The sequence below is a fragment of the Pelodiscus sinensis genome, chromosome 27, assembly GCF_052426305.1.
Source record: "Pelodiscus sinensis isolate ZL-2025 chromosome 27, ASM5242630v1, whole genome shotgun sequence".
Taxonomy (NCBI): Eukaryota; Metazoa; Chordata; order Testudines; family Trionychidae; genus Pelodiscus; species Pelodiscus sinensis.
In genome coordinates, this window is record NC_143078.1 from 10,316,863 (window position 1) to 10,342,771 (window position 25,909).

Here is a 25,909-nt window from a genome sequence, read left to right on the forward strand (position 1 = left end):
GGCTCTGAATAGATTTAGAAGGTGTGCCTTTCTTTCTCTCTTTACGAACATGTAATAGGTTAATATTGGGACTGGCTTTGTAGTGACAGTTTCAGGACTTCAAGATCATCTGATGGAGACGGAAGGCAGAGAGGGAAGGACGAGAACCACCGAGATAAGAAAGAAGGTGTAATAAGCCATTTGTCATGTATTTGCCAGATGGGAACTGGTGCTAAGGCACTTGTGCTATTTTCTTTCATTAAATTATGGGAAGTGACCTCAGGGGACGTAGGGTCCAAGCCGGTGATTCACTGAGCATCCTCCACTCCCATTGTATCTCATTGCCTTGCCGGATAAGGGCCTAGGAGGTTTACCAGCCAAGATAATCTAATCTAGTCCCTGACCAAAAAGGTAAATTTCTCCTTTTTGCCCCATGAGGGCCTGCTACTTAATATTGGCTAGAACTGCCCCAAGATCACACAGTATGACAATAACCCGAATTTCTACTCTTGCTTTTCAAGAGAAAGGGAAATAGTCCCTCAGAACCTACAGGGACAGGGTAGGAATAGATCTGGGATTGGAGACATTTGTCTGTTCCTTTATTTACTTTTTAACCTTTCTTTTTATTGTGGATTATGGCACTGCCCAGGAACTCTTTTAGTGGATCAGGAGCCTCTTGTACTGGGCACTCTTCAAACAGAACAGCCAGCCACTGCCCTGAAGGGCTTACAGTCTGCACATTTCTGATGCAGTCACTCAGGAGAGGTTGACATCTTGGAAGGATGGTCTCTTTGGCCGGATCTTGTGTTGGGAGTAGGTAGGCCTGGTGTTACTGCAAGCTTTATCTGTATCCCAACCTGCGGGGTGTGTGTGTAAGCCCACACGCATTGCAGGATATCAAGCTTTCCAGTGCTTCAGGACTGAGTGAACTGCCATGCCAGTGATCTCTGTGTATGTGCAAGCCTTTGAGGATCCCAACGTGGTGTAAATGGATCAGGGTCAAGTTTCAGTCTGAAACCTGATTCAGCCCTAGCAGTTTAGAATTGCTTGATTAAAGTCTGGCACCCACTCAAAAGGCGAAGAATTCTAATGGAGGCAGCATTCCAAAAGAAGGATCGTCGTCATTTGCTGCTAGGGATCAAGGACTCGTGACACTATTGCAATAGCAGAAGGCGATTCCTTGACCATTGCACCAAACTTCTCCTGGTGGCAACCTCAGTAACTTTAGTAGGGTTGCACCAGGGATGAGCATGTTTCTTAGCATTGGAATAAGAGATTTCAGGTCCCTTCATCAGAAAGGGAGGGGCCTTCATAGGTTTCTGGAAGAAATATTGGGTTCCTTCAAATGTATCCAAAGCCATTAATCTGTACAGGTGAATGTACAGCTTGTCTGTCTTGGGAGAAGTCTAATCAGATGTAATAGATGAGGCCCGGGACCACATTGTAGGGCAGTTGTGGGGAGCATTGAATATGCCCGACTATGTATTTCCAAAACTCTAAATGAGCCAAGAGGCTGGAACGGGTCAGGCTGGTCTCGTCATGATGCCTTTGTTAGTACTAGGGATGTTAACTAACGCGTATCTGTGTACATGTGTAACAGCTGGAATTTTTACTGCTTACATATTTACACGCAGGGACACAGGGCAGGCGGCTTTTAAGCCAGCTCCCCGCACCAGCTCCCGCCTGTCCCCCACCTGCTGCCTCTGTGGGAGGCTGGAGGGGATGGGGGGTGAAGCAGGCAGCTCTGTAGAAGGGCTCGTCACATGTACCATCTCCCGCCTCCACACATCAGAGACAGCAGCGTGGGAGAGCGAGAGGGGGAAAGGAGGTGGCTCTACAGGGTCTAGTGCTTGTGGGGAGCCTGCTTTTAAGCCCTGGCTCCCTCCTGTGCTGCTGCCTCTGTGAGAGGCAGCGGGGGGGAGGGAGAAGCGGCTCCACAGGAGCTGGCACGCGTGGGTACTGGCTCCAGTCTTCCCAGGTTGCTTGTAGTTTTTAGGATTAACTGATGAGCCCCAGTTCAAGGAAGCCCTGCAGGGAGCACAGGGCTTGCGAGCCCCCCACTGGCCCCGGGCTTCTGCTTTTCAAATGCTCAAGAGCAGAATCGCAGCAGAACCGCTGGGAGCAGAGGCAGCTTCAGTCCCCGCTCACGCAGTTTCCCACTGTGCTTCTACCTCCCCTGCCCTCTGTGGCCCCCCCAACACTGGCCCCTGCTCCCCCGCTCTTGCTGCTCCTCTCTAATACAGGCAGCAAGTGGTGGGGGGGGGGGAGTGACTAGTTGCATCACTGGTCGATTGTCTGATAAGCTTATGCTTTGACAGTCGACTAGTCGCTTACATCCCTACTACCTACACTCACCAACCTTCTTTCCCCATCTGCTGTCTTGGCTGTGTTACTGTAAACTCTTCAGGGTAGGAAAAGTTTTACACTTTTAGAGTTGCATACAAAATGTAGGTATTTTCTGTAATGAACCTGCTTCAGCCCACTATAAGAGCAAGGCTGAGCGATGTGGTCCTGGCAGCTGAAAGTCTGGGGAACTCTGGTCTATTGTCTAAGGCATGGGGTTGGGATTAGCATTCTCGTCTCAGCTAGAGACTTCCTGCGTGATCTTGGGTAAGTCGCTCTGCCATGTGCCTCAGTTTCCCATCTGCAAAAGGGGATAATTCCTTACCTCTCAGAGGCATGGTTGGGATAATATGGTGACGAAGGCCACATACCTACATAGAGATTCTGACAATTTCTCTTGCCTAATCAAATCTATAGTCCAGTTTATCATGGTGGTTAATGGATGATGCACTGGGCAAGGTGGAGATGAAATCACTAGATGTTCTCTCATCATGGAGGTTAGAGAAGATGCTTCTAATTCTCTCCAGGGTGGTTCTGATTTGGGACATGTGTGGTTTGGTTTTACCAAGTGCAGTCTGGCTGTGTCTTGATTTATTGTGTCTCTCGGTCTTCATTCTGATTGGCATCCTTGGGTAGGAGTGCAATGATTGACTCAGCAGGTTCGTGAGAAGAAGAGGTCTGAGAGAGAAGTGCCAAAGGCAGGTTGGCTCCAGGCGATGGCTGAGAAAGTGAATTTACAGTTTAATGCTCATCAGCACCATGGGCCCATTAGCATAGAAGGCCGAGTTCCGCTTTCGAGCTGGGTGGGGAAACTTCAGGGGATGGAGAGAGAATCCATGCAGGCTCAGAGTGAGAACCCATTAGCTATGCTGTGAATGGTTGAAGGCTTCTTAAGGCAGTTAGTCATCTCATGCGCTTGGGGGAGACCCTGCCATGGTCACCTGACTTGAGTTAGCAGGAATGTATTAGATCAGTGGCCCTCCTGCTCTTTCTATGGGCAGCTTCATAAGGGTGAAATATCCTTCCATGGATAAGGTCCTGTTGCCTTATTTTTGACAGCCAGGAAAACACCTCGTGGAGCAGTGTGAGCACTGCTGTATTGGAGCTTTAGGGACCAGAAACAGAAGGGAAGCCCCTGTTGATTGTTTCGTTAACAAGTGTGGTGATGGTAGTGTTACGCAGCCTCATAGCTTCCTCTAGTGGTCAGACGTGGGACATTCGCAGGTAGAAGGGGACTTTTCAGTGGCAGGATGAGCAGGCTTGGACCTTTTTTATTTTCATTTTTCCCCCTCTCCACTGAAGTCTTTGCTCTGTGTGATTAGAAGTTGCTTTTGGTAGTGGATGGGAGGTATCCTGTAATCCTAGTGATAATTCTTCTAGTCCCTGGTGGGATCTCTTATTTTATGATTCTGTTTTGGTCTGGAATTATTTATAGAGCACAGTAGGTGTTCCGGGCACTGTTACCGAACTAAAATAAGACCAGGCTCCCTGCCCTGAGAAGTTCATAACTTGTGGGGCAAATTAAGCCCTGCTGTACCTCCACTGGCTTCAGGAATTGAATTTGGCCCCAGTTACCTTTGCTAGAAACATTCTAGCTCATGACCAGTAAAGACTTGTATTTACCTCCAAATCATGTTCTTTTAATGGCTGCCTTTCTTTTTCTTGCACATCTTGCTGCGAGCCTTGTCTGGAACCGATTATTGGACTATCCAAAACCATGTGCACCTGTATCTTGGATCTGGATTTAATGAGGACCCATTCTACCCCTCCCCCCCAGATGTGCTGTGACCACATCAGTGAAGACAACTTGGGCAAAACCCAGAATGTTTCATCTTTTACAGTAGCCTTCCTAAACCTCTTGGCCTCAGAGTCAAAGGTTCCCTTGAAAGCATTGTATGTCTGCTTGATGCCACACCGCTGCACACACATAGCTCAGCATCGTTTATGGGAGCGTACCTGCCCTAGAGGCCTTGAATGTGCTCACACAACAAGGAATGAGGCCCCAAATTAAATTGGCTGCATGACAAGGGGGCTTCCTCTGGCATGGTCTCTGCAGTGATCTTTTTTGTGGAGAGGCTTGATAACATGCAAAAGACCATGTTTCCCTAGGAGGCTTTCAGTGTGCGGACATGTTCTTTGTGCTTTTGAGTGGCTTAGCCTTCCCAGTGTGTTTTCTTTGGGTTTTGAAGTTAAGCAGCTGGACTCCCTCTCCCTTGCCATCGATTCAAGTGATTGCCAGGGAATAGGTTTCATTTTAAGGAGCGCATGCAGCTTGTTTTATGCAACCTAGCTGCTTACTTTTCTCTCTGGGAATGGTGAGGAACTGTAGCTGCCTTGGTCTAATGCTAATAATAGTCGCCCGCCTTACAGGGGTATTCTGAGGATTAACTGATGTTTACAAAGAGATTTGAACACACAAAGAATTACACAATGCTAAGTATTATTCGGTAAGCCACCATGTCCACTGGAAAAATTCCCAGCTGTCGCTGTGTTTACATCCAGTGGGAAGTGGCTGTCTAAATACCTCTGATCCTCAGAACGCCTGTTTCTCACTGGACCTCTCGTGCCAGAGTTCCCCTGAGCCTCACATGGGGACACATGAGGGTATGTGTATGTCAAGCAGACCTTTGTTTCTGCGTATCCCTATGGGCTGTGTGGACCTCTGTCTAGTCCTGAAGAGACCTGGATTCTATTCTCAGCTCTGCGGCTGGTCTGCTGGGTGACTTTGGGCGAATCATGTCACCTCTCAGTGCATCAGTTTCCCCACATGTGAAATGGGCACAATGATCCCGACCTCCTTTGTAAAGCACTTAGGGTATGTCTACACTAGCTCCCTAGTTCGAACTAGGGAGGCTAATGTAGGCATTCGAAGTTGCAAATGAAGCCCGGGATTTAAATATCCCGGGCTTTATTTGCATCTTCCCGTCGGGTCGCCATTTTGAAATTTCACTAGTCTGGACTAACTGCCCACAGCTACATGTGGCAGGAAGCTGGTAGTTCAAATTAAAGCCCCTAATTGGAACTACCGTTAAACCTCCTTGCAGGAGGAATAACAGATAGTTCGAATTAGGGCTTTAATTCGAACTACCGGCTCCCTGCTGCGTGTAGCCGCGGGCAGTTAGTCCGGACTAGTGAAATTTCAAAATGGCGACCGGACAGGAAGATGCAAATGAAGCCTGGGATATTGAAATCCTGGGCTCCATTTGCAACTTCGAATTTGCAAGTTCCATTTGCAAGTTCAAACTAGGGGGCTAGTGTAGACATACCCGTAGAGATCTATTGATTAAAAGTGGTATACAGGAACTAGGTATTATCAATGTAAATTCTCTTGGTCATCTCCACCACTTCTTCCCACCTATTTTCCGTTGGCGTGATGCTACCCAGTCCAGGTTGATTTCACTCTTCCCATGCAGTGTTATCCGTCAATTGCCTAGTCATAATCTCAGTTGACCTGTAGTGTCTCCCTTACAGCATGTCTGTCCTTCCACCAAACTTGGCTCATCAGAACCTGAGTGTTGAGTGCAGGTAGGTGAACGGAATTGGAGTGTGAGTGTGTGTGTGTGAGAGTGTGTGTGAGAGAGAGAGATATTAAAGTACATCTGTGTTGTCCTCAAGCTTTTATCCCATGTAATTCTCCTCATTGTTACTTGTCCTGGTGTCTTTGATAATAAATATTTCTGATGTGACGGAAAAGCAAAGGCACTTCGTGGCTCTGGTTAGCAGGGATTCAAAGCTGCTCTGTCCACAGAGATCTTGCTGTATAATTACTTCTATGGGTTATTACTGTGGATATCCATTCGGTCCCTGTTTATATTTCATCCAGGTGTAACCGTCAAGGCAAAGAGCCTTAGCAGTGCTGTGAGAGCTGAGGAGCGCTCGTGTCTTACTCTCATGTGCACTACGAATGTATACAGAATAAATGGAATCTGATGACTCTCTGCTGGAGGACGTGGCTTGTTTGGCGCTAAATAGCGACGTGTCAAGTTTAAAGGTTGAATTTTAGTTGCTAATGGAAGCAGGAGACCCAGGGTGGGGGACAGAATCAAGCCTGGTGTAAGTAGGCCCTGTCCTTCGTGCCACTCTGCTTGTGCCCTAATTCTGACCTGCAATGCCCGTCATAGAGACTCTGCTAAGGCACCTCAATTCCAGCCTCCTGCAATCTGGTATTTCGGTCCTGGATACCCTCTAGCTCGGCCGGTATCCTGCAGTCGTGGCCTGCATCAGGGGTCTCAGACTCCCAGCCCACGGGCCAACTATGGGCTGGAGCATATTCTAGCCTCAGAGAGCCAGAGGCCTAAGTGGGGCATGCTCATGTCCATCCCCCTCGCTCCACCACCACCCTGCCTTCTCCCCCCATTGCACCCTGTATCCCAAAGGATGTGGCCTGGGGGATTACTGCGGGGGGGAAGGGGTCTGGTGTGGGGCAGCAGTCAGACCACCCCACTTGCTCCACTTCCCCGCGGTTCCCACTGCCACAGGGAGTGCGGGAGGGTATAACAGCTGCTGCCGCCCTGCGCCAAACCCGCCCCTCCCCCCAGAGTTTGAAACCTCTGTATGACACCAGCCGTGTCGGGAGAGACTTTCAAAGGTGCAATGGCACAGAAGCACCTGGCTGCCGTGTGTGCCCTTGAAAAATCTCTCTGTTTGTAGAAAATGCTTTGTGGAGTCTCAATGGCTGTTCCTGTCCCAGTTTTCAAAGTTATCTGAGGGGAGCTCCTTGGCTGGTGGGATTTTTGAAGGCTGTGCTGAGCACAAGGGGGTGCCATCGAGCAAAGTATGAAGAGGGCAGTGAGAGAAGATGAAGATGAAGACTAGTGTCCTAAGTGCTTCCGAGCTGCAATCTATTTAACTTTGAGCTATCGCTTAAGTTCTAACAAGAACTCTTTATTAGCTGTGGAATGTACCAAAATAGATCAGCCATCTGGCCGGTAACAGTATTTCCAAGCACTGGAAAATCACATCAGACCCCCTTCCCTCCCAAATGTTGAGACTGGCTTAAAAATCAGAAGATTAAAAAAAACCAAGTATTTGGGGGCTTGCTTTGTCCTTGTGGATGTTTGAGCCTTTAGGGCTTGCTCTTTCGGGGTTTCTCTGCAAAAATGAGGACTCAGATTTCATTAAATTTCTAAAGTCCTTTGATACCAGCAGTGTGCCCTTTAAGGAAACCATCACATTTTACAAGACTTCAGGACAGTTGCAGTTAAAAAAAAAAAAAAAATCACGCTTCTCTCATCTACTAGAATTTTGGAGCTTCCTTGACCACACAGTGAATGAAGGAGGACTGATAGATATGATTTATCAAAAAGCCTTTGGCAATGTCCCTCACAAATAGGTTCTTAAGAAAACTGAGTGGTCACAGGAGTGATACTCAAAATTCTGTCTTGCATCAGAAACTGGCAAAGAGACAGAGAAGAAAGAGTCATCCTTGGTACGCTTTCAGTCTGCCAAAAGGTTTACACTGCAGTGAGCCTTAAGACAAGGGTCTATGCTAAGGCTAGTGTTTATCGTATTAATGATATAGGGCAGAGTACACATGGCAGTGGCAACATTTGCAAACACAATGATTATTTAGGTTAGTTAAGATGGGAGAAGAACTGAGCTAGGTGAAAGTGCAGCATGACGCCAGCTAAAATTCATTATACTAGGTTCTAATCTAAACAGATGAAAATGACACAACGGAAAGATCCAGATGTTACTGCAAATGATTTGTTAGTGGTCAGAAAAGTAATCAACATGCCCCAAAGTTAAGGATTAAAAATAGAGCGATAGGGTTATGCTGTTTTCTCAATTAACACTCCAGCCGCACCTGGGATTCTGGTTGAGATTGTCAAAGTAGACTGTGATTTATCCACCCACCTCCCACGGGAAACGAATAAGTGTTGCATAACCAGATTGCCTAGATGGCTCCGAAGAGAACCAATTTGTTCAGTTCTGGTCTCCCTGTCTTCAAAACACAGGTTAGCAGAAAGAGAAAATAGAGCTGGGTGATAGACTGATGAGTCCTGGTAAGATTTTGGGGTGGAAAGCAGGGACTTTGTTTTGGAGAGAAGACGAACAGAAGGGGTCATGAAAGGGGAATATGAAATCATGCAATAGAGGAGCAGGCTCAGGTGCTCTTGGATACCCTAGTAAATGCTGTCTAAAGACAAAAGCAAATCAATAACCAATGAAACTGAAAAGCACTGTTTTAGAACTGACGGAAAGAGAGACATTTTTTTTTTAACACGGTATGTAATTAACAGGTGGAACTCATTGCCACAAAAGATCATTGAACCTAAAACATTTGGTTGGATTTCAGTGGATTAGGTACTTAGCTCTATACTGTTTAGGTTCAATAAGATAGAAAATAGAGCAGGACTATAAACCTTCATGTTTCAGGGCCTAGATCAACCGCTATTGACGGGGGTCAGGAATAAAGTTCCTTTAGGAGCAGGTTACTCCATAATTGTCCACTGTGATTGGTGCCCTACCAAATTCACGGCCAAGAAAATGCATTGTGGACCATAAAATCTGATCTCTTGTGTGCTTTTAGTCTGCTCTATACATATTTCATGGGGGGACCCAGGATCCTGGGATCCTCACCCAAAAGGGAGTTGTGGGGGGCGTATGTGAGAGAGAGAGAGGTTGTGGTTTTGCTGCCTTTGCTTCTCTGCCACTTTCAGAGCTGGGCAGTTGGAGAGCGGTGGCTGTTGGCCAGACATCCAGCTCTGAAGGCAGCGCCCTGCAAGGAGCAGTGCAGAAGGAAGGGTGGCAATGCCATACCATGCTACCCTTCTGCGCTGCTGGCAGCTCTTCCCTCAAAGCTGGGCTCCCAGCCAGCAGCTGCTGTTCTCTGGCTGCCCGGCTCTGACCTCGGCACCAGCCCAGCAGCAGTGCAGAAGTAAGGGTCGCAACAATGCTCCCTGCAATAACCTTGAGACCCGCCCCTCCAAAATCCTCTTTGGGTCAGAGCCCCACCAATTACAACATTGTGAAATTTCAGATTTAAGTACCTGAAATGAGGAAATTTAGGATTTTAAAAATCCCATGACCACTCAATTGACCAAAATGGACTGTGAATTTGGTAAGGCCCTACCTATGACCATTGGAGTATCCCATCAAGAATCTGCTAATGATGCCACAGGACCCTGGACTAGCCATCTCATTCGTCTGAAACGCTGTCAGAATTCTTCGCGTTCTATTGCTGGCGAGGCTTCAGCTGACACATCCAGGCACCTGGCCTCTCTCCCTGTTGTTACGGAGCCTGAAGGAGACAGGAACATTCTGCAAAACCGAATCAGATTGGAGGTGTGTGGTGGGATAACAGGGTTCATTCCATGCCCCTTTCCCACCCACCTTCTATTTACTTTTCTGTAATTTTGGCCCACAGGGTGAGCAGTTTCCACTGTTTATCTAGGCCCTTGGTGATTGGGCTCCCCTTGAGTGAGCTGATATTTATATTTGCCCTTTTATCGTGAAAATCCAGAGAACAGGCAATGAGCTACGTCGCCTGTGCCTGGGCTGAGAACAGCCATAGTCTTTGGGGGTGGAGGGTAAGGGCAGCTGCTTGCATAGCTATCCTGGAGTGTCTTTTCCTTGCTGCCCTGCACCTTCCCCTGTTCCCACAAATATTGCCGGGGACGTGACAATCTCAGCATGGTGGTTATGGTTCGGCAGCACGTGACTCTCGCCCTTGGGCAGTGGCTGGACCCTGTGTCAGCATTAGTCGATGTTCTGTTCCACGCTTCGCAACCCGTGATGTCCCTGGTCGCTGAGGCACCCCCAGCCCAAAGCAGGTGCATCTGGGAGACCTTACCACCCGAAGGAACTCTCCCTTCACATCAATGTGCGGGAACTCAGGGCCATTCACCTGGTGTGCTTGGCTGTTCTCCCTCACAGTCAGGGGCAGTGCATGGCAGTCCTGATGGACAATATGACTGCCATGTATTTCAACAACAAACGGAGATGCACAGTCCTCTCCACTTTCCCAGGAAGCCCTTTGTCTGTAGGACTTGTGCATAGCCTGATCCATAAACCTGAGAGCATTTTACCTCCCCAGGGTTCAGAACCAGCTGGCAGATCGCCTCAGCAGGCGGCTCTTTGCTCACGAGCGGTCGCTTCTGCCCAACATCCTCCCCTGCATCTTGCAAGGTGTAGGGGGTTTCCCCAGCTGGACCTCTTCCTGACTCGGGAGAGTGGGAAACGCCAACGCTTCTGCTCATTCTGGAATCTCGGCCCCAGGTCGGCAGTGGATGTATTCCTGATTCCATGGTGCACACATCTGCTGAACGTCTTTCTCCTGTTCCCATTGGTCCACCAGGTGCTTCCAAAGCTCTGCACGGACAGGGCAGGCATTATCCTGATAGCTCCGGCCTGGGCCCATCAGCGTTGGTGCCCCGTGTTCCTGGAGCTGTCAGTATAATCAACAATTCTGCTTCTGCTACTGCCGGATCTCATCCTGCAGGATCATAGGCTCCTACCCAGGCCTGTACTTGCTCCACCTCACGGCATGGCGACTCCACGGTTGAATGTGACTGAGCAGGCCTGCTTGGAGCAGGTTCAGCTGGTACTCCTCAGTAGTCGGAAACCTTCTACCAGACTCATGTTCCTGGCCCAAAAGGAAACAGTTCTTGTGCCTGCAGCACAGCTTGGACTCTCTATTGATCTTTATTCCATGGGTGCTTGACTCTGATATCTCTGGAGCAACAAGATCTGGCAACCTCTTTGCGCATCTGGTGGCCATCTCCACCTTCCACCCAAGAGAAGCAGGCCTCATGATTTTCTCGAGTTCCCTAGTTGGATGCTTCATCAAGGAGATGGACAGGCTCTGCCCTCCGACTCATTACCCTGCCCCCGTTTGAGATCTCAGCCGCCTCCTCTCTGCTCTCATGGTTCCACTGTTTGAGCCATTAGCTCCTTGTTTGTCTTGGCAACCAGGAAAGCCACTTTCCAAGGCATCCCTTCTGCTTGCAGGGTCTCCGAACTTCATGCCCTGACCTTGAAGTCTCTTGGGGAGGGATAGCTCAGTGGTTTGAGCATTGGCCTGCTAAACCCAGGGTTGTGAGTTCAATCCTTGAGGGGGCCATTCAGGGATCTGGGGTGAATTTGTCAGGGATGGTACTTGGTCCTGCCATGAGGGCAAGGGACTGGACTGGACAAGGTCCCTTCCAGTTAGATGAGATGAGATAGGATAGGTACAGGCACACAGTCTTTAACAAAGACAAGGTCCAGTCTTGCCCTCACTCAGCTTTTCTCCCGAGGGTGGGCTCCAGCTTCCACACAGGGCAAGGTATCTTTTGTCTCGTGTTCAACCCTAAGCCCCAACGCCTGCGCTTCCTTGACATGAGACGTGCACTAGTGTTCTACATCGAAAGGACCAGGCCCTTTTGTAAGATGCCGCAACTGTTCATAGCCGTGGCAGATGATCCGGACAGACAGTATTGTTGCGGCGTATCTTCTCCTGGATCACCCTGTGCATCCGCACTTGTTCTGATCTAGCCAATGTCCCTCCATCCCTGCTTACTGTGCACTCTACATGAGCACAACATCTTTGGCAGCATTCCTGGCTAATGTCCCTCTCCAGAAAATCTGCAGAGCCGCCACTTCGTTTTTGGGACCTACCTTCACATCGCCTTCTGCCATCGTGCAATAATCACAGCAAGACGCGGCTTTTGGTACTTATGTCAGCTAGACTGTGACTCCAACCCCTCCTCCAGGGTAGAGGCTTGTGAATCACCTAATTAGAATACATATGAGCAAGCACTCAAAGGAGAAAAAATAGTTACCTGTATAACACGCACACACACCTAGTTGGAATAGATATGAGCAACACATCGCAAAGAACAACGGTTACAAAGGTGAGGTTTTTTCCTCTCCTAGCAGTTGGTGCATGTCTGGAAATCACTGTCTGGAATTCACTCTCTCTTAGTGGCTAATATCAGAATCCACATTACTTGGGACTCAGGAGTAATGCTCCCTCTAAATGTTTTCTTCCATGTGCAGAATAAATTTGATGTTAACCAAGCCATGTGTGAATGTGTGTAATTGCCACCGGGCATATTTGAACCTGGGATCTCTGGAGCTGAGTATAGGAGCCGCTACTCTCTGTGCTAAAAACCAGATGGCTCTCAAGCCATGCTGTGGAGGTCTCTTGAGCTTAACTGTTGCTGTGGTCTAGGTACCACCTGCATTGCTCAGTAACTACGCTATATGTGTGGGTTACATGTGCACCACAAGTAGAAACACAAACTTAATAGGGTGCTCTGCTAATCAGCCGGGCAGCATTGGAATCTATCCTGCACAAGCGCTCAGCTCACAGGGAACGCTGCTCAGGAGCAAACAGTGTCTGTACTAGGCCGGGACTGATGTTGGAGGGTATCAGAAGCACCTGGATGATGACGTGGTGCCGATGCAGGAGTTGGACTAGTCACTGCTGAGGAGCGGGGAAGTTTTGCTGTGTACCGAGGGCTTCAGTCTCCAAGCAAAAGCCATTGATGGTCTCCTGTGCAGATCCAAGGCTGATGGAGTTTGAGATTGGAACTCTCCTCCCTGGGGGTCTGCTGAGCTATGCTTTAATAGGAACAACAACAGCCCTGTATTATAAGGAATGCCCCTTATTTAAATAAAATAGCTGTACTGAGTGCCTTTTCTACCGTATTTCAGCCAGGAGTATAGAGCTGCCTGTTGCCATGGTGAGCCGGAGCATCACTCTGGCATGTGAAATCTGGGGCAGAACAGCCCCACTGGCATTGCACTTTGCACAGGGCCGCTGGTTGGCAGCTTGATCTGGTGCATGGGTTCTCAATGCTCTCCAGTTAATCCGGATTGCTCCTCCATCATGCCATATTGGACACTGGACTCCCACATTGGCCCTTCACCCCGCTTTGAAATCTGCAATGGCCTCCTGCAGAGATTTCTCCCTTTCCATGCCACGGGACCAGGAGCTTGAAGAGAGTGTAAGAAGCAGCAAAAAATACCCCTGGTGAATATAGGTGAGTGTTTTGCTTAATAATACTAATTAACATGTAAACTATAGACACCAAGATCTGACAAATTGCCATACTTGGGGGAGGGGGGGAACAAAAGAATACTTCTCTGCCATGTCAGCCCAAGTTTAATGTGTGCGCACTATGACAACCGGCCTATATTTTTGAAATACAGTGTTGGGAACCCTACTTGATAAGAATTGTATTCATTCCCAGATGAAACACTACTGCAATGGAGTTAAAGTTTAGTGCAGATCAGTAAGGCAAGGACCAGAGCTGGGACAATGATGTTGTGATGATCTCCAAACCCAAGTCATTCGGTGTTAGAGTACATATTAAGAAATGTAAAGGCACAAAGAAGGCACCCAAATAACTGTAACTCTGTTCTGAGGCGACACCATGTAGTAGCAATAAGATTATGATGAAGGCATTTCAGTGTTTGGTATCTCAGGTGAAACAAAACTAATTATTAAAGGCACTTTTTTGTGTCTCCCCTTGCTCTGTTAGTGTAATTATTAAGTACTGTTAAAAACAAGGAGCAGACCCGTGGCACCTTACAGGCTGGGGACTTAATGGCTAAGTAGCAGTTCAGCAGAAAAGGACCTGGGGGTTACAGTGGAAGAGAAGCTGGATATGAGTCAACAGTGCGCCCTTGTAGCCAAGAAGGCTAATGGCATATTAGGATGCATTAGGAGGAGCATTGCCAGCAGATCCAGATAAGTGATTATTCCCCTTTATTTGGCTCTGGTGAGGCCACATCTGGAATATTGTGTCCAGTTCTGGGGCCTCCATTATAGAAAGGTTGTGGACGCATTGGAGAGGGTCCAACAAAGGGTGACCAGAATGATTAGGGATCTGGAGAGCATGACCTATGAGGAGAGACAGAGGGACTTGGGTTGTTTAGTCTGCAGAAGAGAAGAGTGAGGGGGGATTTGACAGCAGCCTTCAACTTCCTGAAGGGAGGTTCCAAAGAGAATGTAGAAAGACTGCTCTCAGTAGTGACGGATGGCAGAAGAAGGAGCAATGGTCTCAAGTGGCCGTGGGGGAGGTCTAGGTTGGATATTAGGAAAAACTATTTCCCTAGGAGGGTGGTGAAGGACCGGAATGGGTTACCTAGAGAGGTGGTGGAATCTCCATCCCTAGAGGTGTTTAAGTCTCGGCTTGACAAAGCCCTGGCTGGGTTGATTTTAGTTGGGATTGGTCCTGCCTTGGGCAGGAGGCTGGACTTGATGATTCCTGAGGTCTCTTCCAGCTCTAGGATTCTATGATTCTAACCTGTATTTAGCTAGCCTCCCTACTGCCATTTTTACTGTTCTTATGTGCAAAGATTTGATTTCGTGTCACACGCTCCGTGTAAGTCCAAATGCACCAGTTGCACACGCAGTGAGGCTCTTGGGGTTATAAAACTCCTTCCCTAAAATTCACCCCCTGCTTGTTTTTGAAAGGCTGCTGCGGAGACGTTCCTGCATTCCAAGGTAAACTGGAGCACTCCTCCTCTGCTGTGTGTGCACCTCGATACACAGCCAGGAATGTTACATGCCCTTGTCCGGCCTTTTGAAAAGTTACAGGTGAGAAGAGAGAGAGAAGCAATGCTGACTGCACACACTGATTATAAACTTGCTGTTCTTTCCATTTTAAGCCAGCTGCTGTCGTGGGATCAATCTTTTCCTCCTCTGGGGAAAACATGCGATAGGACTATCGGACTGCAAACAAGTGGAAGATAAAGGGGGAAAGCTGGTGGCTTGTGGGGTGCGTTTGGAATCTAAGAACTTTGATTATTTATTTTTTTTATCATTCCGACATTTCTCTTCAAGGAGTAATTTAAAAATAAAATGGCATTTAACCTTCTGATTAAGCAATTGTTCTGGAGATAAAGGGTCCCTCAGGCTTTTAGGGCAAGCGTTCCTGACATGTTGATACACTTCTGATACGTGAATGAGATAGTGGCAGAAGGAGTTGGACACAACAGAGGACCCTTTGGGTATATAGGCAGGGATCCTGGGACTCCAACCTCAGTCCGGTGTCCAGGAGTGAACCGGAGGCCTGGTAAGAAATTGCTGCAGAAGAAAGACATCATGAAGTGGCTGATCCTCACTTTGGTGTGTCTCCACCTCTCAGAGGGGATGGTGAGGTGAGTATGGAATAACAGCATGGCAGCTGCTGCTGATTAGGATGATGTGAAGGAAAGAATAGGAGGACTGTGGGGAGAGAATCAATTGGGACTCCTTGGCTCTGCCACTGACAGTCTCTATGATCTTGGACATATCACTTAAAGTCTTGGACCATTAGTTTACCTCGCTGTAAAATGGGAACAGTGCTACTGACCTGACTACACTTGCAGATCGGTAGTGCTTGGGCAAGCGCTAGGTCTTAGGAAGTGTCAGGTTTCTTTTCTGTGGCATAGCATTTTCCCTGAGTCCAAGGAAATAACAGTCCAGCGTTGGCCGCATCATTGACCATTGGCACGATTATCCCAGCGTCCACCTCCCATTCTTAGTTTCCCAGGGTGCGACTTCTGTGCTTCAAGGAGTCAAGAGAGCCAAGAGTATGGAAACTTGGATCAAATTAATCCCTGGTGTAATCGCCACGAACCCAGTCCCTCTGCAGCCCCTCTAATGAGCCCCAGCACTTTCAGTGGCTGGACAGCTTACCAGCCCGGTAACCCTACCCAAGCCTTTGGCAGCTGAAGCCCAGGAAAGGAGAGGGGGAAATGAAGAGGGCAGACCTCATTGCTTTCCTTCCTTTCTGTGCAGAGTCCCCCTGAAGAGATTCAAATCCATGCGGGAGGTGATGAAGGAGAAAGGTGTACTCAAGGACTATCTGAAGAACCACAAGTATGACCCAGCCAGCAAGTACTTCACCAACTTTGCTGTTGCCTATGAACCCCTGGATAACTACATGGATGTGAGTATGCGCTTGCTTGGGGAAAATGGTGAAGATGCAGTAGAGGACGAGTAGGGATGGGTGGACCGAGAAATTCCAATGGAAAACATGGAATCCAACTTGCACCAGCCCATCTGTTGTAGAATGGTTCTTGTACTAGGCAGGAATTGGGTAGTACAGGTTGAACCTCTCTAGTCTGGCACTCTCTGGTCTGGGAACATGCGTGGTCTGGAATTAGCCAGATGTCCACTTATCATGGATGTGGCCAAATTTCTTATGGTCCCGTAAAGTTTGTTTACAGCCCCTAGTCCTGGCTCCCAGTGTTCTGTGCTGTTTTTTAGCTTGAATTTGCCCCTAAATGTCTCCTAAGAACCCAGTAAGCAGTGGAAGTGTTGGTGATGCTGCTAGACCAGTGGTCACCAACCAGTTGATCGGGATCTACTGGTAGATCTTGGAGCCTCTGACGGGGGATCCTGACTGGTTTGGCCAAGAGGCTACCAAGTGCCTGTACTTCAGCTTCCCCTCCCCCAACTGCTGCGCATCTCCTGCCCTTTGTCTTGGAGCTGTCCCCTCAGGAGCATGCTGCTTGCTATGCAATGGAGAGGAGGGTGCTCATGTCAAGATGCCCCCTCTCCCACCCTGTATCCTATCTCCGCAGAACGGGGGTGGGGGAGGTTTCAACAGGGCTTGGGATGGAGTTGGCTGGCTGCTTTAGGGAGTGGTGCAGGGCCAGGGCAGGGGTGAGCCTGCCTTAGCCCCACTGTATCACCACCCAGGAGCCACCTGAGGTAAGCAGGGCCCAGCTGGAGCCCACATCCTGAAACCCTACCCCAGTCATGAACCTCCTCCTGCACCTTAAAAAGGTTGGAGACCCCTGTGCTAGACAATATTGACCTCCTGTGGTTTGGTACCAAGGGTGCCAGACTAGAGGTTCAACCAGTATCACTTTAATTAGTGTGCAAGCTTTCGTGTGGCAGTCTCTGTGTTTTAGAGCAGTAACCACAGTTATCTAGGGCTCAGCTATGCCTGATGGTTCCTCCATATATGTTTTGTTGTGTGAAGAGTAAAATCTTCAACAGTTCTCCCATTCTAGCTACCCCCGGCTAGAATATCTATTTAAGAAATGGAGTCTCTCTAGGGGGGAGAGGGAAGGGTTAAAATGAAAGGGGAGAGAGTTTGTTCTTTTTTGGAATCTCTCCGCCACAATTGGAGTCGTTTACAAAATCAACTCTGATTCCATCGTCCCTCGTCACTATTCACCCGCCCGCCAGCCGCACTGTTTGAGGTTATTTCTGTGGGACCAATAGCGGTGCGTTCTCAGTGGTAGTATTGGTTGGATCATCTTGAGGAGAAAGTGTAAGGAAAAGTGTGTCCCTTTCTCTCCAGATGTCCTACTATGGGGAGATCAGCATTGGAACCCCGCCGCAGAACTTCCTGGTTCTTTTCGACACCGGCTCCTCCAACCTGTGGGTGCCATCTGTGTACTGCCAGAGCCAGTCCTGCAGTGAGTAATCCCCACACACAAGGGGCCGAGGGAAATGTCCCTGCTCTGGTGGGAGGTTCTTTATGACAGCGACCCATTCCGGGCACGAACCCAGCTCTAATCCTGATTGTTCGTCAGGAATAACATAGACACCCGTCAATAGGCTGTAGTGTTCAGTAGGCCTGTGGCAAACACAAAGACAGCTAACGCTATGGAAACGTATGTTACTTACTTGGACTGGGAGCTCTGTGGGGCAGGGCCCGTTTTTTGGTTCTGTGTTTGTACAGAGCTTAGCCCAGGGCGGGCCTGGTTCCTTACTGAGGCTCCTAGACTCTTACAGGAATTCCAATAATAACTGATGTATTTCTAGATCATAGAATCCCAGGGCTGGAAGAGCCCTCAGGAGGTCATGGAATCCAGCCCCCTGCTAAAAGCAGGACCAACCCCAACTAAACCATCCCAGGCAGAGCTTGGTCAAGCCGGGATTTAAAAATCTCTAGGGATGGAGATTCCACCCCCTCCCTAGGGACCCATCCCAGTGCTTCCTCACCCTCCTACTCAAGTATTCAAATGAATACACACCTCTTTTAAAATAGGTAGTGTCTGATTATACAATCCACACACTGACATACACATTATTCTCTTCTTTGGTGCCCATCCGTCAGTTCAGTTGTGACGCCTGAGGCCAAATGAAGTCTGTGCGCTGCTTTCTGTCTTGTACTAGCTTCTTGGCTTTGTTCCCCTTTACATTTTTCTGCTGTGTCAGTCTTCACCATGACCATCCAGTGCATCCTTGGGCTTCCTCTATTTCTAGGGGCTTGCACTCTGGTATGTGGGGCCATGACGCGTATCCTTTCTGGATCTGCTGTTGACACACGTCCAAACCTTCAAAGGCATCTGTTATTTCTAGCTTTAGCTATTTATTTGCTATGTATTTGAGAAAGTCTGTCCATCTGTCTGTTCAAGAATGTCTCCTAAACAGTAAGAGGTAGGACCATCAAATTCAGTAGGCAGCTTCCTCTTAAACTTAAAAGCAAGATCAGGGTTTGTTTATTTAAAATGACACAGAAAAGTCAGAATTGCCTGGCAGGTGAAAGGGCGGGCAGGGGGGAGGGCTCCTCCCATTTGGGACTGTCTCAGCCATGAGCCTCCTACCCACCAGGCATTCTTTAAGGGTGGGAGGCTCGGGGATTGGGCAGTACTGGATTCATATAAGGACATTGCTGGCAGTTCCCCTTCATCAGGGAGCCAGGAGAAAGCGCACAGTTTGCTGCGTTCCTCACTCTGGATGGAGGGCACAAGGGGCAGACAAACCTGGACCTGCCCCAGCATCTCTCTCCCGGCTGTGCCCGCTGTGTGTTGCAGCAGCCATGGAGAGGCACTTCTCACCTGGCCCCAAGCTGCTGCGGTGAGAGAGGGCTGGGGTTGTCCTCTCTCCCCAAGGCAGCCTGCATCCTGACCCCCTCATCCTCTGCCCCACCCTAGAGAAAGGATTCGCTTGCATTTTATTTTCCAAAAAATAAGTTAATTAAGGACCCAAGCAGCTCTGGGCAAATCTTCACATGTGTGTTTACAAAAGCAAGCGGCATCTTACAAAGGGAAGAAATTCCTATTCAGACGTGCTCAGGTCATAATGGCCACATGCAACAGCACACTTAGGTGTGTGGGCTCCCAGAGAGATGTTTCAAGCAGCATGGGCCCATGTGACCAGTCCAGATGGCTGCATGTGAAGAAGGCGAGCCAGGGAAGCATGGTCCTGTGGCTAGATTGCAGGATTGAGAGGCTGGACTGCGTCCCATTGGGCAAATCACTGCCCGGTTCTCTGCCCTCATTTTCCACCTAGAAAGGGGGAGGGTCTCTAGCCCTGCCTCGAAGAGGGGCTGGGAGGCTTCATTTCTTAGCAATGTGTGCAAAGAGTTTGTGAACCGCAGCGCGACCACAAGGGAAAGTTTTGCCACGATCAGACCTTTCTAGGGGGGATCAGAGTCAGGGTCGTTCGGGGTGGGGTTCCATCCGAGTCTGAATCTGTCGTGCACACGAGTTGAAACCTGCCGCTGACCGGTTTGTACTCCCCAGCCTCCCACACGATGTTCAACCCCAACGCTTCCTCCACTTACACTTCCAATGGACAGACCTTCTCTCTGCAGTACGGGAGTGGCAGCCTCACAGGGATCTTTGGCTTCGACACTGTGACCGTAAGTAACCGCATCGGCCAAGGAGACGACACCGTTACTGGAGCGTTTGCATGAACCGGCAGGTGCCAGCATCCAAACGCCTTCAGCAGGGGATGGTAGAAAGTTTCTGATCATCCCTTTCGGCCCTTGCTCGAGGCGGTGGAGATGGCTAGTGAATCTTTGGCCCCTCTGTGGGAGCTTTCTGTTCAAACAGTGCCTAGTGAAATGCCAGAATAATCCACCTCGAATCCCCAGATCGGGACACAGTCCGGCTTTTGAAATGGGGGGGGGGGGGGCTGGGGAATCGGAGCAGGATGTTTGCATTTCAAACAAAACCCGAGGTGTTCAGCATTCCTTTTTCAACACTGCGAACCCTCGGCCTCCCAACCTGAGTCCAAAGAAGCACAAGAATCTGGGAAGCCTTTCTTGAGTACAGGGGTGGGGTATCTAAGGCTCTGGGGACCAGATGGGGCCCCCAGCTTGCCTGGATCCAGCCCCCAAAGCTCAGGGCTCCCTTCCCAACATTGGGGAGCCATTCTGACCCTTTAGCTCCACTGCTGCTCCACCACAGGGTTGGAGCAGAAAAATCTTTTGCCTGGGAGCCCCTGTAGGCTCTTGTGGGAGGGGAATGTGGGGAGTGTCTTTCTGCTTCTCAGTCAATGAGGTGATTTTTTTTTTTTTTGCTTCTCATTTTGTGTGTGGCCCCTGACTGATTTTTTTCTGAGGGTCAGCCGCCCTGGCCCCCAAAAAAGGTTCCCCACCCCTGCTTTAGTGGAACATGGACTAGGTGCAGAGCTTCAGAGGATTGTCTGTGCTTCGGGGTCTTGCTACCAGGGAGCTAAGAACGTAACAGTGTAGTAATCTTGCAAGAGGCAGCACGGTCTAGTGGCAGGAGTCAGGAGACCTGGTTTTTACTCTCTGATTCTGAGGGGCTGGGTAAGCTTTTGGCAAAAAGCTTCGTCTTTCCAAGCCTGTTTCTCTGTCTGTGACATGGTGGCACAGAAAGGGCTCAGGCGTTTCGTGGCTGGGGAGAGAAGTGCCCCCTGCACTCCCCCGCCTCCGCGTTCTCCTTCTGGCATCTCGGGCAGATCTGTCAGGGACTGGATTCAATGACCTCCCAAGGTCCCTTCCAGCCCTATAAGAGAGGTTTATCTCCATATATTATATTATTAATGGCTATTCCCATCGGTTGTGCCGCAGATCGAAGACGTTTCCATCACCAACCAGGAGTTTGGCCTGAGCGAGACCGAGCCTGGCACCAACTTCCTCTACGCTCAGTTTGACGGGATCCTGGGGCTGGGCTTCCCTGCCATTTCTTCCGGCGGCGCCACCACCGTCATGCAAGGCCTCATGCAGGAGAACCTGATCAGCGCCCCGCTCTTCAGCTTCTACCTGAGCGGGTGAGTGGCAGGAGGCTGTTTCCCCCAGCCAGTGGGGCCGCCAGGCTCACCAGGCCCCTGCGCAAGGTCTTGCTGGGTCTTGGGGCAGTTGCCTCTTTTGCCCCACCCCTGGTAGTGAGTCTGCCCCTGCCTCTTTAATCCTGGGCGCTGCCTTCATATTTCCCATGATCCTTTGTGTTGGCGCCTCTGCTCTCCCACACCCTGAGGAGCTGGGACGAGGGCAGGTTAATGGCTAGGAGCAGACCCCATCGCTTACTCGGGACGTGCGTGCTCCTCCGCAGCCCTGTCTACTCCCCTTCTCAGCTGGGCAAACCGTCAGTAGGGCAAGCTCCTTCACCTTCTCCTCTCTGTAATGAAGGCTCTTCCGGGTCTCACCTATCCCCTTCCGCATGGGCTAAGTCTCCTGCCGTCCCTGCACTCTTCGCACCAGACACTCCGTGCCGGCTTTTCCCCAGAGGCCACGTACCCACAGCTACCCCCACCACAGCTGTGGATGCCGGGCACCGGATTGACCCCTCCCCTTTTGTTAGAAGTTGACTGGTTTCCACCAAAAGGGGGCGTTTCTGAAAGGCTCCATTGCAAGCCGAATGGCTCCCCCCATTCTGGTGTTGGGCGCTGCCCAGGTTTGCACTTCGCTGTACATGTGGGTATCTCAGCACCAGTGCATCTGTGTGGGTGCGTCTACACTACGGTAAGTCGACAGAATGCGGCAGTTTTGTCGACGGCGGTAAACTTCATTCTACGAGGAACAGTGCTGTTTGCTGACGGAGTTCTGAGTACAGAAGGCGTTATTGCATCCACACTCTGCTTTTTCAAAAGAGAGCGTCTAGACTGTCGAGAAAGCGGCTTGCTTTGTCGACAGAACTGGCTGCAGTCTAGATGCTCTTTCTCGACAGAGACGTTGTCGACAAAAGCCTGTAGTCTACCTTCTGTGATGATCGACAGCTCTCCCTAAGCTTGATTTTTCCCCAGCATCGTTACTAGGGGTGATTGGTTTACAGCCCAGGCCCAGGCTGTTTTTGGACCCTGTGGAAGGCTAAAATTAACCTCCTGTCCGTTTGCTCAGGCAAGAGGGCACTCAAGATGGTGGTGAGCTTGTCTTTGGAGGGACTGACCCCAATCTGTACACCGGTCAGATTGTCTGGACGCCTGTCACCCAGGACGCTTACTGGCAAATTGGAATTCAAGGGTAAGGTTCTCGTCTTGGGTATTTCTCTATAGGAACATAGGGCCTGATGCGGAGCCAGTCGTGACAAGCCGAGGAGTAGCCATGCTGGGTCAGACCAATGGTCCAGCCCAGTTTCTTGTCGTCCAGCCACAGCCAGGTGCTTCCAAGGGAATGAGCAGAACAGGCCGCCATTGAGTGACACCCCCGCCCCCATTGTCCACTCCCAGCATCTGACAATCAGCAACTAAGCACCCCCAGCTTTTGGGGTTCCATCCCTGATCATCTTGGCTAATAGCCTTTGCTGGACCTGTCCTCCATGCTCAGGCACAGGACGCCCGAGAGTCACGACCTGGACTCCTGGGTTCTACTCCCGACTCTCCCCTGAGTTTCTGTGGGTCCTTTATATTCCCCTCCCCCAACTGAAAAAGCAAAAAGTTCCAGACAGGGCTGAGGACAGAACAGCTGGGCCCCTGAAAGAGGTGTGGGGGCTGGCGCCAGGCCCTCCCAGAAGGCGCAGGGCCTCGGGCAGAAGGGACAGGCTGGGGGCCATGCCCTGCCAGCTAGCCCTCCTGTGCTGCCTGGACTCCAGTAACGATTTAAAAGGGCCCGGAGCTCTGGCTCCTGCTGCGGTTGCAGCGGCAGAAGCTCTGAGCCCTTTTAAACCACTGGAGCCTGGTTCCCTCCCTCACATCGGGCCTGGTTCCAGAGATACCATGAGAACAGAGAACATGGCTCTGGCAGGACTCTTTCCTCCCCCGTCCCCTCTGTGTTCTTGGTTCATCGTGCAGCAGAGATGGGTTCGTTGCTGCTGCAGTGTCCTGTGTTTGGTTCCCCTAGGTTCTCGGTTAATGGACAGTCCACCGGCTGGTGCAGCAGCGGCTGCCAGGGGATTGTGGACACCGGAACGTCCCTGCTCACTGCCCCACAAGCCATCTTCTCTCAGCTGATGCAGGACATAGGTGCTCAGCAGAACAGCTATGGTGAGGTGAGGAGAACAGCTGGCCACGGGATGTGGGGGAGCCTAAAGAGAAGAAACTTTCCGCTAAGCAAGTTCTGGTGACATGAAGCAGTTCAGCGAGAGTGCAGGCTAGTGGTTAAAGCGGGTGACTGGGTATCCAGACTCTTGGGTTTGATTCTTGGATCTGCTACTCACTCTGCTTGGTCTTGGGTGACTCATTTAACTATTTTTGTGCCTGTTGGCTCATCAGTAAGGTAGGCCTAATAGTCCCTGCTCGTTCAGGGTGTGAGAATCCTAAACTCCTAGAACTGGAAGGGACCTGGAGAGGTCACCAAGTCTAGTCCCCTGCCCTCTTGGCAGGACCCAGAATCATCTAGACCGGCGGTTTCCAACCTTTTCCAGATGGGGACCCATTTTGACAATTCAGGAAGACTTAGTGACCCAAGGCAATTCAAAAACGGGGAGAAGAGAGGGGGCAGAGCTACCTGGGGAGACACTTGGCAACCCTATTGAAATGTGATAGCGACCCATATTTGGGTCCCAACCCATAGGTTGAGAAACCCTGGTCTAGATCATCCCTAACAAGTTTCTGTCTAACCTGCCCTTAAATATCTCCAGCGAAGGAGATTCTACAACCCCCGTAGGCAGTTTATTCCAGTGTTTAACCACCCTGACAGCTAAGAAGTTTTTCCTAATGTCCAGCCTAAACCTCTCTTGCTGCAGTTTAAGCCCATTACTTCTTGTCCTATCCTAAGAGGATAAGGAGAATAATATTTCTTCCTCCTCCTTGTGACACCGTTTTAGATATCTAAAAACCGCTATCATGTCCCCTCTGAATCTTCTGTTTTCTGAACTAAACAAGCCCAATTCTTTCAGTCTTCCCTCATAGCTCATGTTCTCTAGACCTTTCATCATTGTTGTTGCTCTTTTCTGGACCTTCTCCACTTTCTCCAATTTTGATTGGAATAAAGCATTTGACTACTTTCCTTTCCCACGGGACTGGCGTAAAGAGCTTTCGTGGGCCGAGGGAAGGTGGCTGCGTGTGGAGGAGGGGGTAGGCGAGCCCCCTGGGAGTAGCAGTCTGCAGTGACTGTGTATAGAGTATCGATCTGCTCTTGCTTTCTCTTTCCATAGTACGAGGTGAGCTGCAGCAGCATTAGCAGCATGCCGACCATCTCCTTCACCATCGGCGGCGCGAGCTTCCCGCTGAGCCCGTCTGCCTACGTGCTCCAGGTACGGATTCACCTAGCGGCGCACTCCCCTGCCCTTCCTCTGCTCGCCTACTGGTTTTTTGGTGGGCCTGCAGAGCTGTGTCGTCCATGGCTCTGCTGGGTACATCCACGTGGTGATCCAGGGGTCATGATCAGAGTTTCCCAACCAACGGGCTTGAACTCTGCTTTCCATCCTCTCCACAGAGCAACAGCGGCCAGTGTGAAGTGGGCATTTCACCCACTTATCTGCCCTCCCAGAACGGGCAGCCCCTCTGGATCCTGGGTGATGTCTTCCTCCGGTCTTATTACTCTGTGTACGACATTGGAAGCAATCAGGTGGGCTTTGCTCCAGCTGCATAATCACCACGACCATCTTCCTTTCCACCTGCTGGGCTGTGACACGCCGGCCCCGCACGCTCCTTTCCATGGATCTTGAACGTCTCTCTGTGCTGGACGTTGGCAAATTTCTGAAGCCTCTCCGATGAAATTCTCAGCTTCCCTTTGAAGGTGACTGCAAATAAATAAAAAGCATTAAAAATAAAAACATGAAGCAGATGTGTCTTGGATTGGACTTTTGGTGCAAAATAAGCACGTGGCATAGGGAAGCGTGGCATCCAGGCGTGTGTGTCATGGGCAGAAACATGCAGCTGTTCCTGCTGAGCTAATCTGAGCCGGAGCAAATTTAAAGTGGCACCAGCCACAGGAATTCCATGTAAATGCCACCCACTCTTCCCGCAGCCTCGTGTTGTGGGGGAGAGTGCCTCAGTCATGCCAGGTCGCTAAGATTCATTTCTACCTGGCTCACGACGCCTTCCCTTCCTTTGTCAGGGCAGGTGGCTTGATAATATGCAGCTCCTTTAGTCTGCACAGCTCGTGGCTCTCTGAGATGTGGGAACAGAGGTCTAGGGAGGGGGTGGGTTAAGTAGAACCATGGTCACTTAGAAAACAACCTTCCCTCTAGTTGTTAAGAGAAGGTGGATAAGACTGTTTGGTGCTTATGGCAAAGGCCTGAGGAAGGGTGGGGGAAGAAACACACCTCACTGGCCCCCAACTGGGAGGCAGAAAGACACACACTACATTCCCCTTGTGCACCAGAGACTAGTGGGGCCTAGGCTAGTAGATTTTGTGGGCCCTCTCTAGGTTCTGGGGTGGGGCCCAAAAACAAGGGGTTGAGTGTGTGGGTAGGATCTGAGCAGAGGGAAGGTGCAGGACTGGGCTGGGAGTCAGTGGATTGAGGCTGGTGGTAGGGTGCAGGAGTGGGCTCAGGGTGGGAGGTCTGGGTGAGAGGTAGGGTGCAGGAGTGGGTTGGGTGTTGGTGGATCTAGGCGGGTGGTAGGGTGCAGCAG

At 50.1% G+C, this 25,909-nt stretch overlaps 1 protein-coding gene across 1 annotated transcript; it reads left to right on the forward strand.

Moving 5' to 3' along the window:
- The first annotated feature begins 5,448 nt into the window (after nt 1-5,448).
- On the forward strand, nt 5,449-25,088 carry LOC102444076 (gastricsin-like). Its single transcript, XM_089773726.1, has 9 exons — nt 5,449-15,417; nt 16,040-16,190; nt 17,556-17,673; nt 19,729-19,847; nt 21,027-21,226; nt 22,293-22,415; nt 23,232-23,379; nt 24,487-24,585; nt 24,768-25,088. Exons 1-9 carry the CDS (start codon nt 15,362-15,364, stop codon nt 24,921-24,923), a joined length of 1,170 nt encoding a protein of 389 aa, XP_089629852.1. The 5' UTR covers nt 5,449-15,361; the 3' UTR covers nt 24,924-25,088.
- The last annotated feature ends 821 nt before the right edge of the window (nt 25,089-25,909 follow it).

Coding starts and splice junctions, on each gene's coding strand:
- LOC102444076 (XM_089773726.1), top strand. CDS start 15,362: ATGAAGTGGCTGATCCTCACTTTGGTGTGTCTCCACCTCTCAGAGGGG. Junction 17,674..19,728: donor CTGCCAGAGCCAGTCCTGCA/GTGAGTAATCCC, acceptor TGTACTCCCCAG/CCTCCCACACGATGTTCAAC. Junction 23,380..24,486: donor AGCAGAACAGCTATGGTGAG/GTGAGGAGAACA, acceptor CTCTTTCCATAG/TACGAGGTGAGCTGCAGCAG.